At 68.5% G+C, this 18,395-nt stretch overlaps 2 protein-coding genes across 5 annotated transcripts; one reads left to right on the top strand and one right to left on the bottom strand.

The window, feature by feature from the left end:
- Positions 1-80: 80 nt before the first annotated feature.
- Positions 81-5,249, top strand: TAS1R3 (taste 1 receptor member 3). The gene is given in 13 exon segments (XM_059895234.1): positions 81-1,773; positions 1,775-2,063; positions 2,140-2,455; positions 2,458-2,866; positions 2,868-2,901; positions 3,004-3,174; positions 3,177-3,246; positions 3,249-3,323; positions 3,485-3,572; positions 3,574-3,680; positions 3,683-3,893; positions 3,895-4,310; positions 4,313-5,249. Coding segments are annotated over 13 exon segments (2,559 nt in total). The 5' UTR covers positions 81-1,471; the 3' UTR covers positions 4,384-5,249.
- Positions 5,239-17,112, bottom strand: DVL1 (dishevelled segment polarity protein 1). 4 transcript variants are annotated; one of them, XM_059894064.1, is made up of 15 exons: positions 16,868-17,112; positions 11,468-11,537; positions 11,219-11,340; positions 10,833-10,936; positions 10,452-10,590; positions 10,129-10,222; positions 9,981-10,050; positions 9,759-9,898; positions 9,607-9,683; positions 9,456-9,523; positions 9,244-9,321; positions 8,417-8,548; positions 8,165-8,332; positions 7,871-8,077; positions 5,239-6,596 (listed from the first exon to the last, which is right to left on the bottom strand). In XM_059894064.1, exons 1-15 carry the CDS (start codon positions 17,035-17,037, stop codon positions 6,208-6,210), a joined length of 2,028 nt encoding a protein of 675 aa, XP_059750047.1. In that variant the 5' UTR covers positions 17,038-17,112; the 3' UTR covers positions 5,239-6,207. The 4 variants fall into 4 exon arrangements, with proteins under 4 accessions (XP_059750047.1, XP_059749962.1, XP_059749881.1 ...); XM_059893979.1 differs by having other exon boundaries at positions 9,169-9,321; XM_059893898.1 differs by having other exon boundaries at positions 9,981-10,222.
- Positions 17,113-18,395: the final 1,283 nt, after the last annotated feature.

The raw sequence follows: 18,395 nt of genomic DNA on the forward strand, positions 1-18,395 counted from the left end.
GCGGGGGTGTTGGGCGTGCCAGGCGGTCAGGGCCGTGTCAACCACAGGGACGTGAGGTATGCCCTGGCCAGTGCTGGGGTCCTGCCCGTCTGTGTGCACGCTTTAGCCCTGCCAAGCCCCGTCTGTTGCCAAGGTCCACAGTATCCCCACTTTACAGGTGAGAAAACTGAGTCACAGAATCACCTAAGTGGCTGAGTTGGAAACGCAGGTCTGAGGCCAGCCACACGCCGTGTAGAGAGAAGGAAATTCGCCTGGACTGCAGCCAGTGGAGGGGGGTGCTCGCGCCGTGGCAGTGGCCTGGACAGAAGGAGGATGCCTGTCAGGGAGGGTCCTCTCAGCCGCTGCCCGAAGGCCAGAACTGAAGAGCAGTGCCCAGCACAAGCCACCTCCCAAGTCCCCACACCCAGCGGGGACCAGAGTCTGGTATGGTGCCTGCAAAGGCCAGTGACTCTGGGGGAACAGCCTGGGGTTCCCCCGGGCCAGAGAGCGAGGGCTGCACGTGTGTGCACGTGTGCGTGCAATGGTGCAGATGCAGGTCCTGCGCGTGCGTGTAGCGTATGTGCTGTGCCATGTGTGCGCGCCCCACAGGGCAGTGGGGACAGGCAAGGACTGGATCCCTAGACCACGTCCCATAAATGTTTGCCGGGCCCCACCGTACCCCAGGGCCATCGCTAGCCTCCCCCAGCTCCTCTGGGTGCCTGTGGCCTAGTGTCAGTGAGGCCCCCAGCCCTAGACTGGGGGAGACGGGTCCTCGGGCACCCGGAGGCTAAGCGGGAGCTGCTGGCCTGGCCCCCAGGTCCCCGGCACACCCTGGGGCTGACCTGGCTGCAGCAGCCCGTTTGGTTATAGCATTTCCTCCCTCGCTTGCCTGCCGCTCCTCAGGCCCAGCTGTGTGAGCCCGGCCCGCACAGGCAGGGCCCAGGCCCGTGTGAGCACGGCCAGCCACGGAGCCCCACAGCTTCTAGACCTTAGACCCTCAAGGTGCACTGTCCCCAGGCAGGCCGAGAGCCCATGGCCTCCCCCTCGGGACCCTCCCCACCCCAGCCGCGGGGTGGAAGCCGGGCCAGCCAGCCATCCATTGTCCTCCTGGCTGGTCTGCAGGGCTGTGGGACACCCCCCCGCAGGCTGCCCCTGGGCCTGCCGAGGGAGCCACTCCTGCATTCCCCCGCCCCGAGTGCCGACTGCCTCCCCAGGGCTGGAGGGAGTGTTTCTGTGCCTACTCCCTGGGGCACTGGCACCTCCAAGCCTGTCTCAGGCAGCCGGAGAACCCAGGCCCCTCTGGCAGACGGGTCCGGGGTGACTCCTCTCCAGGAATATGTGGCTGCCAGGGGCTTGGGCACAGGCAGGTAGCAAGGTCGCAGTCAGTGGCTGCCCAAAGCCTGCCTGCCCGGGTCACTGTCAGCCAGAGAGCCTAGTGGTGGCATCAGGATAAGAGTCCAACGTGAGCACACCTGTGGGGCCCAGGAAGGAGATGGAGGACGTCTCCAGGGCCCCGAGCTGGCAGGTGAGGACAAGCAAGTGCTTTGCTGAACAAATCCTCCGCCCCTCCCCGCCCCGACTCCCCGTATCTGGGGCCCCGGTCAGTCTGCCCACTTGCTGTCGCTGCTGGAAGCTGCCACCTGCCATGCCAGGCCTGGCTCTCCTGGGCCTCGTGGCTGTCCTGGGCGTCAGGGCAGGGGCCCCACTGTGCCTGTCCCGGCAGCTCAGCCGGCCAGGGGACTACGTGCTGGGGGGCTCTTCCCCCCTGGGCTCAGCTGAGGACGCTCTCGTCCCCTGGGCTGCTCTGGGTGCTGGCCACGACGATGGCCGTGGAGGAGATCAACAGCGGGTCCACCCTGATCCCCGGGCTGCGCCTGGGCTACAACCTCCTCGACACGTGCTGGGAGCCCGTGGTCGCCGTGAAGCCCGGCTTGGTGTTCATGGCCAAGGCCGGCAGCCGCAGCGTCGCCGCCTACTGCAATTATATGCAGTACCAGCCCCACGTGCTGGCCGTCATCGGTCCCCACTCGTCCGAGGTCGCCCTGGTCACCGGCAAGTTCTTCAGCTTCTTCCTCATGCCCCACGTGCGACCCCCAGCCCGCGTCCCCCCTCCTGCCCGCCTCAGGAGCCCCTGCGTCAGGAGCTGCCTTGGGCCCGCAGGTCAGCTACGGCGCCAGCACGGACTGGCTGAGCAGCCGCAACACGTTCCCGTCCTCCTTCCGCACGGTGCCCAGCGACCGCGTGCAGGCGGCGGCCGGGGTGGAGCTGCTGCGGGAGCTGCACTGGACCTGGGTGGCCGCCATGGGCAGCGACGACGAGTACAGCCGGCAGGGCCTGAGCCTCTTCTTTGGCCTGGCCGACGCCAAGAGCACCTGCATCGCGCACGAGGGCCGGGTGCCGCTGCCCCGAGCCGGCAGCCCGCGGCTGGGCTCCGTGCAGGGCCTGCTGCGCCGGGTGAACCAGAGCAGCGTGCAGGTGGTGTGGTGTTCTCCTCCGCCTGCGCTGCCCGCACCCTCTTCAGCTACAGCATCCGCTGCAGGCTCTCGCCCAAGGTGTGGGTGGCCAGCGAGGCCTGGCTGCCCTCAAACCTCGTCATGACGCTGCCCGGCATGGACCGGGTGGGCACCGTGCTCGGCGTCCCGCGTCAGGGCGCCCAGATGCCCGAGTTCCCGTCCTACGTGCGGACGCGCCTGGCCCTGGCCGCCGCCCCCGCCTACCGCGCCTCGCCGGACGCAGGGCAGCCAGGCCTGGAGGAGCACGTGGTGGGGCCGCGCTGCCCCCAGTGTGACCGCATCACCCTGGAGAACGAGACCGACGGGCTGCTGCACCGCCAGACCTTCGCGGCCTTCGCAGCCGTGTACGGCGTGGCCCAGGCGCTCCACAACACGCTGCCCTGCGAGGGAGCCCGTGCGGCCCTGGCAGGTGAGGGCACGGGAGCTGTGCCCCCAGTGCCCCCAGGGAGGAGGGACGGTGGGGGCAGGTCTGGGCCGGGGGGGGCTCCCCGCCCGCCCCCACCCCCGCCAGCTCCCGGAGAACACGCACCACCTGAGCGTGCGGTTTGACACCAACGGGAACGTGGGCGTGGATCACGACCTGAAGCTGTGGGCACGGCGGGACGGGACGCCCACACTGCGCACCGTGGGCACCTTCAACGGCAGCCTGCAGCTCTGGCACTCCCAGACGAGCTGGCACACGCAGGGAAGCCAGGTGAGCGCCAGCCCTGCCTGAGGCAGCCCCAGCGCTCGCGGCAGTGCAGGGAGGGCCAGGTGCGCGTGTGAAGGGCTTCCGCTCCTGCCGTTACGGCGGCGCCGACTGCAAGGCTGGCAGCTACCAGCGCCACCCAGGTGAGCCCTCCGGGGGGCCTTCCCACGCCGTCGCACGAGCGAGGGCGGGTCCCCGCAGGGTCGGGGGCACAGGCCTGGCTCTGAGGCCAGACGCCGTGGCAGGGGCGAGGCTGGGGGAAGCTGACGGCCCCCAGCACCCCCCTCTCCTCCCCCCGCCCCAGACGACGCCCTCTGCAGCAAGTGTGACCAGGACCACGGGTCCCCGGACTGGAGCACCGGTGCCTCCCCCGCCGGCCCAAGTTCCTGGGGCTGCTTCTGCTCTGGGCCTGGCTCTGGGCCTGGTGCTGGCAGCCCTGGGACTCTTCATCTGGCGCCGGCACAGCCCATGGTTCGGGCCTCGGGGGGGGCCGCAGGCCTGCTCTGCCTGGGCCTCGTCTGCCTCAGCGTCCTCCTGTTTCCCAGCTGGCCCAGCCCTGCCAGCTGCCTGGCCCAGCCGCCGCTGCACCACCTCCCACTCACTGGCTGCCAGAGCACACCCTTCCTGCAGGCGGCTGAGATCTTTGTGGGGTCAGAGCTGCCGCCGAGCTGGGCAGACCAGCTCTGCAGCCGCCTGTGGGGCGCTGGCTGGTACCTTCCCACCGGAGGCGGCGACAGGCTGGCAAGTGCCGCCCACGGAGGCGCTGGTGCACTGCCACTTGCACTCCTGGGTCAGCTTCGGCCTGGTGCACGCCACCAACGCCACGCTGGCTTTCCTCTGCTTCCTGGGCACCTTCCTGGTAAAGAGCCAGCCCGGGGGCTACAACGGCGCCCGCGGCCTGACCTTTGCCATGCTGGCCTACTTCATCACCTGGGTCTCCTTCGTCGCCCTCTTTGCCAACGTGCATGTGGTCTCCCAGCCCGCCGTGCAGATGGGCGCCATCCTCTTCTGTGTGCTGGGCATCATGGGCACCTTCCACCTGCCTAAGTGCTACCTGCTGCTGTGGCGGCCAGACCTCAACACCCCTGAGTTCTTCCTGGGAGGGGGTCCTGGCGATGCCAGAGGGCGAGGCGGCAGTGGGGGCGGGGAGGAGACTCAGGGAAACAACAAGCGACCCCTGACCCAGTGACCTCACCCCAGTGAACTCATACGCAGTCAAGGTGCCCCCAGACCGAGTCCCTATGCCGCAACCTGCAGACTGTGCTCCAACTCCGCTGCGACTCCCCAGCCCTACGTTCTGCTGACCTTGACCCCACAGTGACCTCCAGAGTGCATAAGGGGCCTCAGCTCCGTGGGATCTCAACCCCTGGGGCCCCAGAGTCAGGCTCTGTCCCTGTACCAGCCAAGCCCTGGCCTGCACAGATGACCCAGCGCCACTGTTCCAGACAGAGGCTCATGGAGGCTTCCTCGGGGCCCCCCGTAGCCCCGGCTGAGCGTTCAGGAAAGCCCCCAGCCAAACCATGTGAAGGAAGGCAAAGCTGGGTACCACTTGCCTGGCTGGGCCCAGCCTGGGGCCCCCACCCAGCATCCTGTCCAAGCATCGTAGGAGTGGGAGGTTGGTAGGTGGGGTGGGACTTTCTTGACCCTTCTGCAGGGGTGTGTGCCTGACTGTGGGCCCCAGTGCAGGGCAGAGACCCGCTCAGGAAGGAGGGGGCACCCAGCTTCCTTCTCTGTCCCTGGTCAGTGAGCCAGTAGAATGTGGTCAGTCACCTCCAGCACCGCGGACAGAGCCCGGCCAGGGTGGGGGGTCAGCACCAAGGCCAGCACCAGCCGCAAGGACAGACCACCCCTCCCCCCTCCCCCCCCAACCCCAGCACCACGGACAGAAGACCGCCCGCCAGGACTGCTGCAGCCAGGGCCTTGTCGCTGAGCTGGCACCCAGAGGACAGCACCTAGCCGGTCCTGGGTCAGCTCTCGGCCGGACCCTGGGGAAGCTGACCCGGCCCCTGCACCCCAATCTCCTAAAGTGGGAAAAAAGAGACACAGATCACACATCAGTCCCATAAAATTAAATGCTTTTTAGTGTTTAAAATAGCATTTACACAGAAGCAGCTCTATTAACTATCCGGACGACGCTCCAGCTCCATTCGGTATCTACAGTGCAGACGTGTGCAGGCCAGCGACGCTGGGCGGGAGCAGCGTGCGTGCGTGCGTGCGTGTGTGGGCGGGCACCCCAGGACCGCGGGGAGGGGCGAGTTGGCCACGCCCTCTGCCCCAGGCCCCGCCCCGGCAGCAGCTGTGTGCATCTGTGGCCCTCGCCCTCAGGGTCACCTTCCCTCTCCTGCCATCTCCCCCTCACCGTCCTCCCGCACACCTTCCGACACACCGTGTGTCCCTGCGGGGTGCGGGGGGGAATACATGAAACTCTGCTCCAGTGGCTGGGAGTGGGGGACAGCTGACTTGGCCGCCACCCCGTGGAGCACACAGGCCAGGCAATAAATAAATAAATTAGATCCCTACCCTGGGCAGCCACAGAGAGGCCTCGGGGCTAGGACCCTACCCCCGAGAGGGCCCCCCACCCCGGCCTGGGCAGGATCGGGGGTGGGGCCTGTGAACCGGGTGAAGAGGGGGGCCCAGGCCTAGCGGCCACCTCTCAGCTCAACCTGAGGCCCTGTGCACAGCACTGTGGGCGAGTGCGGGTCCCTGAGGCACACGCCAAGGGGGGCAGGTCAGACCTGCCTGAGCACAGGGAGATGGAGGCCCCCCCACCAGGGTCTGCACAGACACAGCTGCTCTGGCCAGGAGTGGACGGGCTGCCATCCAGGTTACGGTGGCCTGGGCTGCCCTCAGCCCCTCCCCTCTAGCCTGCTGCCACTCTGGCCAGGCCCAGACCCCATGGCACAAAGCAGAGGCTGGTCTGGCCCAGGAAAGCCACGAAGGCCACAGCTCCAGGTGCAGCACCCTCCTGCAGGGGCAGCAGGACCACTGGCTGCCCCACGGCCAGGCTTGGAAGCACTCTCTCCTTGGTCACATGATATCGACAAAGAACTCACAGGGGTTCCCCATGGCCTTCTGGAAGGACTGGCGGCTGCCCGTCAGCTCTGGGGGGACAGCGGCCAGCTCCCGGACAGGCGGCCCCCCAGGCGGCCCGCCCACCACCGAGTACGCCTTTGTCAGCGGGTGCAGCGGGGGGAGCCCTGGGGCGGCGGCCGAGGCCTGGCTGCGCGGGCTGCTGCCACGGCTGAGCTGGCTAGCAGGACGCTCCCGCCAGCCGCCGCTGCCCACCCCGCTTGGCACTGTGTGGTCCGACTCGCTGCCACTGCCCCCAGCTCCAGCCGACCGGCTCTCCTTCTCGCGCCCCAGGGCCCGACGGCTGCTCCCGCCAGCGCTCCGGGTGGACCCACTGCTTTTGCTTCCTGGGGTCAAGAAGGGGGGAGAGGAATGGGACGGTCAGTGCCAGGCCTTGCCTCTTCCAAGACAGCCGGCCATTGCGAAGACAACCAGGGGCAGAACCTGGTGGTCCTGAGCCGGGGTGCAGGTGGAGGGGGGGAGCCATGCAGACACGAGGGCTGGGCCGGCCCCGCCCAGGGAAGCAGGAGCAGCTACAGCAGGCTGGGGGGGGGGAGGGGGGGGAGGGGGGGTGCGGGGGGGGTCAGTGGCAGACAGGCAGGGACACTGGGGCCAGCTCAGTGCCCCCACTCCTCACCCCAGTGCCTGAACCGAGGGCCTGGTCTTGCAGCTGAGAAACTGAGGCCCAGAGAAGGCCGTGTGTGCTCGGCTCACCTGCCGGCCATCTTGGGCTCCCCACCCAAGACCCGCCTTTCATCTGACCCCGGAGCCCTGGCTGGCCACTCGGCTCAGCCCCTCCTGGGCTCAGGAAGTGTCGGGAACCTGAAGACGCCCACTGGCTGGGGACGTGCCGGGAGGGACGCCGGGCAGGACCCTGGCTTACCGGCCCCGAGGGTCCGTTCCGCTAGTCCTTCAGTCTAAGGCTTGCCCAGCACAAAGCAAGGGATAGATGAGTTACACAGCAGGCCTGGCTGGGCACCCACACCCTGCTACCAGGGCGTGACCCCGCCGGCTGGGCCTGTCCAGGGTCCACAGGTGCCCAACACGGCTTCCCCTTGGATACCGCTACCCTCCGATCCACTCTCCTGTCTCCCCATCCCTTTCTGGGTCCACTGGGCCAGCCACCAGACCTCTCCCCGGACGCCGGGGGCATGGGCCCACGGGCCTCACTGACCCCACTCAGCCTCGGGACACTTCCAACAGGTCCCCTCCTCAGGGACACCCCAAGCTTCCCGCTCAGCTGCCCCACACATCCCAGCATTGGGCTGGGCCGTCTATGAAACTGTCACCTCCGGCTGCATGTGGAAGGCGGAGGTCTCTGTCCTCCACTGCGTCCTGGGGTCCCCGTGCCGCTCCCCCACCGGGGCCACCACACCCCGACGCCCCCATCCTTCTCACACCACCTCCGGCCTCTGCCACGGCTGAAGCACCGGCCCCCACACGCAACCCCTGAAGCCTCCGGGTTCTTCTCCCTGGCCCCCTTCGACCACTCGCCCCTTCTAGAAGGAGCCACCCAGGGCCCAAGCACAGAGCGGATGGGAGCGCACAGGGCGGGGGAGCCGGCACACAGGGCAGAGCCAGGCGGTGGGGAAGGTGTGGCGGCCGGGCGGGAGGCCCTCACCTTCACTCTGCTGACTGCCAGCACTGCCGCTGCCGTAGCCGAAGCCGGGGTCCTGATACGCGGGCGGGAAGCAGGGTGGGGGCCCCGGGTACTGGTAGGGGTAGCCCTGCCCCAGGGGCCAGGGGGCGGCCGGGTGGGGCAGCGGGGCCAGCGTGTCCTGATCCGAGGCCCCGCTAGAGCCGCTGTTGAGGTTCAGGGCCGCGAGATCTGCGGAGGGGGAGGCGGGGGTGGGGGTGGGGGTGAGGGAGGGGTGGGCGGGCCCTCTGGGGACCCCGCCCCGCAGCCCCTACTCACTGCTGCACAGGTCCCCGAAGACGTAGTAGCACTGCTCGGAGAAGGTGATCTTGTTCACCGTGTGCCGCAGGAAGCCGCGCTTCAGCATGCTGCTGGCATACTTGCGCGCCTCCCGCCGCTCACGGAAGCCCTCCAGGTGTGTGTACAGCCAGTCCACCACGTCCGCCCCTGGCATGGCAGGCGGACGTCAGGCAGGGGCCCCCGGCCGCCCCGTCCCCGCCCCGCCCCCTCTGCTGGCCCTGGGACCCTCACCGATGACGGCGTTGGCGATGGTGATCTTGAGCCACATGCGGTCGCGGATCTCCAGGCCTGAGTCCGGCAGCTGCATGACCCGCACGACAGCGCCCATGTCACTCTTCACCGTCAGCGGCACCTCCTCCAGCTCTGCAAGGCACGGCCTCCTCCTCAGCCCGGGTGGCTGACAGACTGGGTGGGGGTCAGACGGACCCCAGGCCCCACCTGCCGCAGCCCTCAGAGGCCAGGCTCTGCTGGCCCAGTGACTGGGGGGTCCAGCCCCACTGCTTGACAGCCCCGCAGGGTCAGGGAGCCGGCACGGGGGTGGGCCTTCGTCTCCTACCCTGCAGGCGCTTCCTCAGAATCTCGGGTCCAACCAGGACGAGGCCCCCCGGCCCTGCAGACCAGAGCCCCATGGGCGGAGATTGGGCCTCTTCAACCCCCTCCCCCACAAGCTCGGGGCTATTAGTCTTGTTAGTGGCAGGAAAGCAGGATGAGGGCCCCACGCAGACAGCCGCCCCTCCCCGCCCCGCACGCAGACCCCTGGGCTGGCTGGGCCCCTCCAGGCGTCTTCCGCCTCCACCACGTGAACAGAGGCCGGGAGGAGGGCGGGGCCCAGTCGGAGCCGCACGCGTCTGACCACGCGGGCCTGGCAGCAGCGCAAACGCTCAAGCCTGGCACGGCCCTCGGGTGCGACTGTGCCAGGTGGGCGCCGCGGCCAGGCCCTCGCCTGTGGCCTCAGTTCCCTGATCTCGTGAGCCGCCACTTACGCGGAGCGCCGGGCACCGAGCTGGTTAGTGAGGACGAGCTGGTGCGCGTGACGGCGCTGGAGCAGGGGCTCGTACCGTAGCGGGGCAGGGCTCCGGTCAGCGCCGCCGTGTGGGACAACCAGGCGGCCGGGTCGATAGGCCGGACGGGGTCAGCTGGGCGGCCACCGCGCGGCAACAGACAGACGGCGGGAGAGAAAGCAGAGCACAGGGGCGCAGAGGAGAGAGGACCTTCAGGCTGCGCTGGGCACCCCCCGCCCCCGCCCCGCTGGCCCCGTGGGGTCACTCACCCCTCGGGATGGTGAAGTAGCTCCGGGGCGTCGGGTCCCAGCACTTGGCCACAGTGAGGCTGATGGGCCTGCGGGGAGGGCGGGTCACACGGCGAGGCCCCGGGGGGACCCCCCACCCCTCAGCCCCTGCCCCGCCTGCCCCGCGCCTCACCCTGTCTGAGACACGATCTCCCGCAGGACCCGCACCGCGTCGTCGTTGCTCATGTTCTCAAAGTTGACGTCGTTCACCTGGGGGCGAGGGGTCAGCGCGGTGGGTGCGGGGGCCGGCCCCCTGGCCCCCCGGCGGCTCCCCCGGCCCCGCACCTGCAGCAGCATGTCACCCGGCTCGATGCGGCCGTCGGCGGCCACGGCGCCGCCCTTCATGATGGAGCCGATGTAGATGCCGCCGTCGCCCCGGTCGTTGCTCTGGCCCACGATGCTGATGCCCAGGAAGTGGTGCCTCTCTGCAGAGAGGTGGGGTGAGCAGGTGCCCCCCATCCGAGGACCCCATGCCCGGCCCAGGGACCCGCCCCGCCGAGGCCTCACCCATGTTGAGCGTGACGGTGATGATATTCAGGGACATGGTGGAGTCCGTGATGCTGCTGAAGGAGGAGGCCTGCGGGGCGGCGCCAGGTGAGGGGCTGCGGGTGCGACCGCGGCTGGGACCCACCTGCCCGCTCGGGCCCACACCTACCCGGTCTGTCTGCCGCAGGCGCTGCTTCCGCCGCCGGCGCTTGTGCTTCCGGATGAGCCGGGAGGAGGTGCTCTGCTCCGTGGAGCTGCTCAGCCTGGCGGGGTTGGGGGTCGGCGCAGAGTCAGGGCCTGGCCACCCCCTCCCCCACGCAGCTGGGGAAACTGAGGCCAGGGGGCGGGGGTGGGGCCAGACCTGGGGAAAGCCGCCCCCCCAAGACAGCGAGCCACCAGCAGGGACCCTGCCCACACGCACATGCACAGGGACACACGCGCGCGCACCTGCGCACACGCCCCGCCCCACCTCGCGCCCCCGCCCTCGCCCACCGGCTGGTGTTGTCGTCCTCCTCCGAGTCGATGAAGCTGCTGGACTCAAGTTCACTGCTCAGCACGGTGGACGCGCTGTCGGGGGGCAGCCCCAGGTCCCGCCGCCGGTCCCCCCTCGGGTGCCCGTTGGTCCGGGCGGCTGTGGGGACAGCAGGGAGGGGGGCTGGCCGTGGGGTCCCCTGGAGGTCACGGGCGGCCCTGCAGCCTCGAGCACCTGTTGACCTGGGAGCTGGCAGGGTGACCGCTGGGTTGCTGGGGGAGCCACTAGGGTCCTGGAACCTCTGCCAAGGGACCCCCGCTGGACAGGGCAGTACCTGGGGGTCAGCAGGGGCTTGGGGTGCCCTTGGGGTCCCGGGGAAGTCAAGGGTGCGGCCTCGTTACCCTCCTCGCGGTTCCGGCGTCGGGCTCGCTCCCGCCGGTGGCTGACCAGGGACTCCGTGCCGGTCTCGTTGTCCATCCCATCTCGGCTGCCGGCCACATTCGGGCTGTGCCGACGAGGGGGGCTGGGCTGGGGCGGCCGGGCCACTCACGCCTCGAACGCCCTCCCAGCTCCTCTGCTCCCCTCGTCTGGTGGGACCCCGACTCCAGCAGGGGCCCCCATCCGCCCGCTGGCCCGCTCCAGGCCTCTCCGCCCGCCCCCCCTCCGCTGACCAGCGCCTACTGACCGCGGGTCCCTGCTCAGCTGCCCCTCCCCACCCCTACCAGGCCTGGCAGGACGCAGGCTCCTCAGAACCACTGGGCTCAGCGCCACCCCTCAGAGTCCTTACTGGAAGGAGGGGGGCCGGGAGTCCCCGATGCCACCTGTCCGCTCGAGAGGCGGGGGCAGGTCTGCGTGGCCGTCAGTGCCCTGAGACCCTGCATCCGAGTGTGTGCCCTCAGCCAGGACCAGCTGCGGAGGAGAGCAGGGCTCAGGGACCGGCTTCCAGGCGACCCTTGGCAGGGCACTGGGGCACAGATGACCAGCCTCCTCCACTCCCAGCAGCCCAGGGCCCTCTGCCAGCATCCCGTGGACTCACCCAGGAGACCACGCGGCCGTTGAAGCAGGGCAGCCTAGCATTATCGTCGGAGATCTCCTCCTTCACAACCCTGCGGGCAGACGCAGCCGTGAGGTCACTGCAGGGGGGCCTGCTCCCAGGACTGGGCTCTGGAGGAGGGCCCCCAGCTCGTCCAGGGTGCGGGCCACACGGGCTGTCCAGCCACACGCCCAGGTGTCAGCCTGTGCGGACGCCCCCACCCAGCACTTCCCTTCCCAGGAACCTTTACCATCCTTCCAAGGGTCCCTTCCAGGGCCCAGGTCCAAGGGGGCCCAGACACTCCCAGCACCAAGAGTCACTGCCTAGACGGCCCTAAAATGCGAGTATCTGCCTTGCTCTGTGCCTCTGTGCCCCCCCGGCCTGTGGATGGTGAGGGCAGAGCCCACCGCACCAGCCTAGAACACGGCCTGGTTCACAGCAGGCCTCAGCAAAGATGCGGACGCAGTCAGACCCCACAGATACGGGCAGGTCGAGAGGGCACAACACACAGACCCACACGCACACACTCCGAGAGCAGGCCACCGCCCTCCTGGCCCATCGGCCCAGCCAGGGAGACAGAAACAGACCCCCACTCATGGCACCAGCCCATCTCGAGACCTGGAAGGGCAGCCAAGCTCAGGGCCAGCTGGGCCCACAGAGAAGCCTCAGGCCCTGGAGGGCAGCAAGCCCCACCAGCCATACCCACTGCCCAGCGGCTAGCCCTGGCCTATCCTTTAATGCTGCCCACAGTCAGGTGGGCTTGGGGTGGGGTGGGAGAGGCAGGTCGCCAAGGGCCAGGGCAATGCTAACTGGGAAGGAGGCCAATGACCCTGGGGTCAGAAACTGGTTGGGGAGGTCCAGGTGTCAGGTTCAAAAGGGTGAGGAGGGCAGCAGGGGAAGGGCCACGGGGCAGGGCGGGCAGTGCTGTGGCCCAGACACATCCCACACTGCGGGCTGCCCGGAGAGCAGGGCGGGGCCTGCAGCAGGAGTGCCCCGAGGCCCCGCCCCCGGAGGCCAGCCCTGCCCGGCGTGGCAGGTTCCTACACCTGGGACTTGGGCCCAGTGCAGGAACAGGAGCCGGGAGACCAGGCGGGAAGCGGCCTTGTGGCCCGCTGGGCCCAGACACCGCGACTCGGCTAGTCCTCGGCAGCAGCAGGTGGCGCACGACGCTCCCACCCACCAGGAGAGGGCCCAAGGCCTCAGGGCAGAGTGGACGGAGGAGACGGGCCAGCCTGGGAGGGAGGGCGCACCCCGCCAGGGTCCTTCGGTGACCCCCCCAGACGCATCCCAGGGCCAGCCACACAGGCACAGATGAGGTGGACAGAACAAGGGACAGAAAGAGTCGTTTCTCAGGACGCCCCTCTCCCCAGTGAGGAGGAGACACTGTGCTTGTGGCCCCCACTCACGCAACACAGTCTGGCAGAGCTGAGCTCTGGGGAGGCCGAGGCCCAGCCCAAGATTTAGTCAAGGAGGCCACACCGAAGGCTGTCACCCCAGGAAGACCTGCGGTGGCCTGGGGACGCTTGGGGTTCTGCCAGCTGCAGCCAACAGACAGGGGGCTGCAGCAAGCCCTCCCGGGGGCCCAGCAGGCCCCGAGCACCATCTCTGAGTGACTGCGGCAACAGAGACCCGGGAGGGACCTGGTTCCCACTTCACAGCCCAGGTGGCCTGGCCGGCAGCCTCCGCTGCCGCCCCCCGCCCCCGCCCTTTCTGACTCACACCATGGGGCCTGCCTGGCTCCCCCAGAGGCGGACACCCCAGGCAGGGAGGCCCAGGAGCACCCTGAGTGCCCACACGGCCAGGGCCTCCAGACAACCCGCCGCCCGGGGCTGCCTGAGGCCCCCATGTAGCCCACCCACACACGAACGCCCCTCCCAGGGCCCAGAGGCCCTGCTTCCCTGGCCCTCTCCAGCCTGCGAACGCACACCTTGCAGCCTGCACTACGGCGCACCCTGCCCTCCGCCGGGCGTTGGGGCGCTGAGGGGCAGCTAGGCCGGGACAGCAGGGAGGAAGGGGCAGGTGCCCCAGCCCCCAGGACAAAGGGCACAGGGGCACAACGCTGCCCACCCCCGGCGATGGCCAAGGATAGGGACAAGGTCGGGGGTGGGGTTGGGGGAGGCCTCGGTCAAGCCTGGGGAAATGCCCCCCACACAACCCCAGGGCTCCCTCCCGAGCTGGGCCTCCCGGGTCTGAGAGTAGACCTCAGGAGCGGTGGTCAGTGAAGACACTGAACCTCGTGGTGGCCACCCAGGGGCACCCCCGTTGGCATCTTGCCCACAACCTCAGAATTCCTGGCGAAATCCCAGTTACCCTAGAACTTGGGCTGCCCAGCCCCACCCGCTGCCCCCGCAGACTCGCCCTGCCAAGGAATCTGCTCAGAGCGGGGCCCTTGGAGCTGAGTCAGGGGCCCAGGGGGACCCTTGGGCTCCCAGAGGCCCAGTGGGATGGCCCCAACTGCGTCCACAGAGGCACAGGGTTCCCCCATGGGTCGGGGTCCTCAGCTCCCACAGAGCCTTCCTCTGTCCCCTCACTGCCTCCTGCCCAGCCTCAGGCTCTGCAGGCCTCAGGGTGAGCGGGTCCCAGTCCTCCAAGCCCTGCCACAAGCTCCGGGGGGTGACCCAACACCACTGAGGGCACTGACCCCAGATGGCGGGCAGAGTGGGAGCTCGGGCAGCCTGGGCCAGGCCAAGCGCAGCCCCCCACTGCACCCCCCCAGGGCCCACAGACAGATGGCCCCACAGGCCGGAGCTCCTGGTGCAGAGATGCCGGGGCCAGGGCCACTGCCAAGTCCAGCCAGGCCTGGAATCGGCAAGGCAGCCCTGGCAGCAGAAACCTGTGAGCCAGACACCCTCCCCCTCTGCCGCTCAGCCCAAAGGTTGGGCCCAGACGTCTCCCCGCACTGCCGCTCACCAAACCCGACGCCTGGCACCTCCAGGCCAGCCCAGCACAAGTCCAGAGACCCTCCCCAGCTTCGCTGGGACACAAAACCTGTGACCTGCATGGGAAAAGTGGGAGGTGGGCGCAGGACTCGCCACCCACTTAGCCAAAGATGCCCATGGGGAGTGGGACCCGGCCCAGAGCACGTGGCGGTGGCCACACCTTAGACTTAGTAAGGGAAGGGGTTCCCTTCCTGGCCAGCCGTGGCCAGGAACAGAGGCCCCAGGAACTCAGGGCCCAGCCCACAGTGGGCTGAGGGGTTGGGGCAGGAAGCCCAGGCTCACCAGTTGCCCTCATAGTCCCCAATCTGAGGCCACCCCTCTTATGAGGGGGCTGCTGCCCCAGCCCAGCCAGGACCTGCCGCCACTTTCCCCAACCTCCATCTACATCCACTAGGTATCTAGGGTGAGCCTCCAGCTCTCGTTTATACTAAAGTGTGAGTGACTATTCAGCCCCTCCCAGAGGAAATTTATTACACTGAGTAAATGATTCTACAGAATAAATAAAACTTGGAGCTCTGTAGGTAGACCTCAGGGGAGGGGAGGAAGGAGGCAGATCCTCTCCAAGGGTCCCTGAGGCCAACAGGCCACAAACCAGAGGTCTGGGGGGTGGGGAATAAGGTGAGCCTCCCCTGCTCTGTCTGCCCATTGCACCTTCCAGAGTCACCCCAATCCCTCCCCCTGTCCCAGTCCAGTTTACTAGCCCAGTCTTGTTCTCTCCCCCCACATCCCAGTCATGCTGAGACAACCTGAAGAACTCCTACTCGTGCTTCAAGACCCAGATCTCCCTGCCCACTGACCTCCTAGGTCAGGGCACCCATGGGTCCTGCAAATCCTCCAGCAGGCCCAGCCTCTGCTGGGAGTGCACCTTGATGGGGGCAGGGGTCTCTGCAGCTCAGCAGCTACCAGACGGAGGACCAGGGTCAGGGCCCTCAGGATGCACCCCAGATCATGGTCCAAGGGCAGCAAACTAGGGGGCTGGGCACACACTGTGCCACACATTCCCTGCTGGTTTTGGTTTGTGACAAAGTGTGTGTGACTTCAGTAATTTTTGTTGAAATAATAAACTAAGTTAAAAACAAAAGCACCCTTTCACATACCCAGTGCTCACAGCCAAAGCAGAGCAGACCCAGAGCAGTGAGACTGCAGGAGATCACCCAGCGAGGGCAGGCTCCCCAGATCAATGCCCCACCCTGTGGAGCCCAGCCTGGGGGTGGCTCCTAACACGAGCCCGGCAGGGCTGGGGGCTGCCAAGAGCACATGCCCCCTTCTCTGCCTCTCCCTGGTGTTGGGGAGGTATGAGAGAGTCCAGCTGCCCACATGTCCCTCAGGCCTTCCTGAGAGCCACAAAGTGGCCTCAGCCTGACCTGACCTGGGCCTGCCCAGGGCCCATGCAAACCGCAGAATCCAGGAAATGGCCTCAATGTCAAAGTCCCGAGACGCAGCCACAGACAAGGACACGGGCTGCCTGAGGGCACCCAGGCACACCTGCTCGGCGCACGAGGCCTCTGCGTGCCCCCCCCTGCCCCCACCCCAGCACCGCTGAGCAGGGGACTCAGGTTACCCGTGGCTGTGCCGGGTCAGGCCTCAAGCGGACAGCCAGCCTCCAGCTCACCGCTCACCGTTCCAGAGGCCCAGCCCAGCACAAGTGGGAAGTCCCCACGGCCAGGACAGCCACCGCTAAGGGCAGACATGGGGACACTGACACAGAAGCTGCCCCGAGTCAGCAGTTGGCCTGGGCCGCTCCCAGGAACCCAAGTGCCATGTGGCTCAGCAGGGACAGAGGCTCTGTGGCCAGCAACCCCAGGGCAGGGGTGGGTGGAATAAAGCCCCATGTTCCCCAGTGACCCTTGACCTCTGCCCTGTCCCGAGGGCCCTGGAGAAGGGGGTCAGGAGGAGGCTATCCTGAGCCTCCAGAAATGTCTGCAGACCCCAGCAGACAGATCTGTGCCCCTGTCCCAGATCACCTCATTTCCCCCATGCTAACTTGGGAACCCACTGGGTGGCCGGCACCCTGTCCCCACCCCAACCCCTCCCCCCCCAATACTCGGACACTCCTCTGACCCCAAGCCCCATGAATCGCAAGCTCTCCAGGCCATCCCTAAGCATCTGTCCTCCACATAAGGGGGGCAGAGAACCCTGAGCCTGACAGGTGCCAAGGTGGTATTTTCGAGGTCGACCTGGACTACAGACCTCCACCGCAAGTCACACACACTCAGGACAGGGCCCAGGGAAGGTGGAGAAGCCAGGACCCTCGCCTGCCCACCGTCCAGAGCTCTCAGGCTCCTGGGCAGGCAGTCAGGGGCCCAGGCGTCCCCTGCTCAGGGCACAGACAGGTGGGACACACCGCACCGGGGTGCGCAGGCACGGGGAGGCACCGCCCGGGTCACAGCCCCAGGATCTGCCCCGCCTGGCGCAGACAGGTGCCCACACGCGCGCCCGCGCACAGGCCCTGTGGCCCACTGACCCGAAGTCCTGGTCCATGGACTTGAAGAAGAATTTGTAGGCGTGCACGGGCCGGTTGCTGAGCACGTTCTTGAAGTCGGCCAGCGTGACGCGCTCGGGCGCCACGGGCAGCTTGACCAGGTACGGCGTCTCCTCCTCGTCCATGTGATAGATGATCTTGGTCTCCGCCATGGCGCGGCGCTCAGGCCCGGCCCGGGCCTTGGACGCGGGCGCCTCCCCGCCGCCGGCCCGCGCCCCGCCCGCGCGCCGCTCCCGGCCCAGCCGCGACCAGGCCCCCGCGCCCCCGCCCGGCCGCTCCGGCCCCGCCCGCCCTGCCGGCCTCAGCCCCGGCCCCGGCCCCGCGCACACCCCGGCTGCTGCCCCGCCGCCCGCGGCCACCCATGCGCCCCCAGCCCGGGACGCAGGCAGGGAGGGCGCGAGGCCCGCCGCGTCCGTGCGCCCCGCCGCCGCCCCCTCGGGCCGCGCGTTAAAGGGACCGCGGGCCCTGCTGCGCGCGGCCGCGGGGGGCGCCAGAGAGCGGCGGGCCTGACGTCACCGGGCTGCCCGCGGCCCGGGGGCGGGGCTGCGCACGCGCGGGCGCGGCGAGGGCGGGGCCTCCCTGCCTGCGTCCAGGCCCAGAGACCCTGGCGCGCGCGTCTCGCGGCCGTGGCGTGCACAGGCCAGCAGCCCTCGGCGCCCGGCTCTCGGCCCTTGGGCGGCCGGGCGCGCCCCGCGGGGAGGAGGTGGGTGGGGGCCCTCAGGAAGCTCTGCACCCGGCCTGGAGCCCTCGGAGGGGTTCCGCGCGGCCAGGCTCCGGTTCTCCTCCTCTTCAGAGTCCGGAGGCGCCGTGGTCACATCGGCGGGCTGCGGGGGCACCGCGGGAAGCTGAGAATTGTGTCCGGGCCGGAGCCGACGACACTCGTTCACATTGCGCCCCCGTGCCAGCTCCGAGCTGGCGCGCCCTCTGCCGGGTCGCACGGGGGTTCCGAGAAACACGGGCCAAGTGAATGCCGGTGCACGCGTGGACGAGGGAATGCAAGTGTGAGCACGTGTATGTGATGCTCAGGCGACAGCGGGGTCAGTGCGGGCAGCTGTGCGCACGCAGGGGCACGGTGCTTCTGGCAGCAGGTGTAGGGATCCTTTTCCCGGCCGCTGTCCATCGAACCTGCCTGGGGTCCTCCTGCCTGGGGTCAAGGGAGACTCGGAGCAGCGCCCCTCCGGCTGTGAAGGGTCCAGCCCAATGGGGAGAGCGGCTCTCCCTACCCCACCCAAGGAGGAAAACTTGAGGCCACTAGAAGGAGGCCCACGCTGGCAAGAGTGAGAAGGGAGAGGCCCTAGGATGCGGCCTGAGAGTTTTGCCGGTGGGCGGCACATGCTGCTGTGAGGCCCGTCCCCAGCGCCCCCCCTTGAAGCTGGCTGGAGCTGGGACTCTCCCATCTGTCAGGTCACGACCATCCTCACGCAGTGGGCCAGCACAAGAAGAGACCTCATTAGTCCATCACTGACTGGAGGAGCCAGAGTTTGGCCATAAGTCCCTGAGTCCAGGCCGG

The sequence above is a fragment of the Balaenoptera ricei genome, chromosome 1 (genome assembly GCF_028023285.1).
Source record: "Balaenoptera ricei isolate mBalRic1 chromosome 1, mBalRic1.hap2, whole genome shotgun sequence".
Classification (NCBI taxonomy): Eukaryota; Metazoa; Chordata; class Mammalia; order Artiodactyla; family Balaenopteridae; genus Balaenoptera; species Balaenoptera ricei.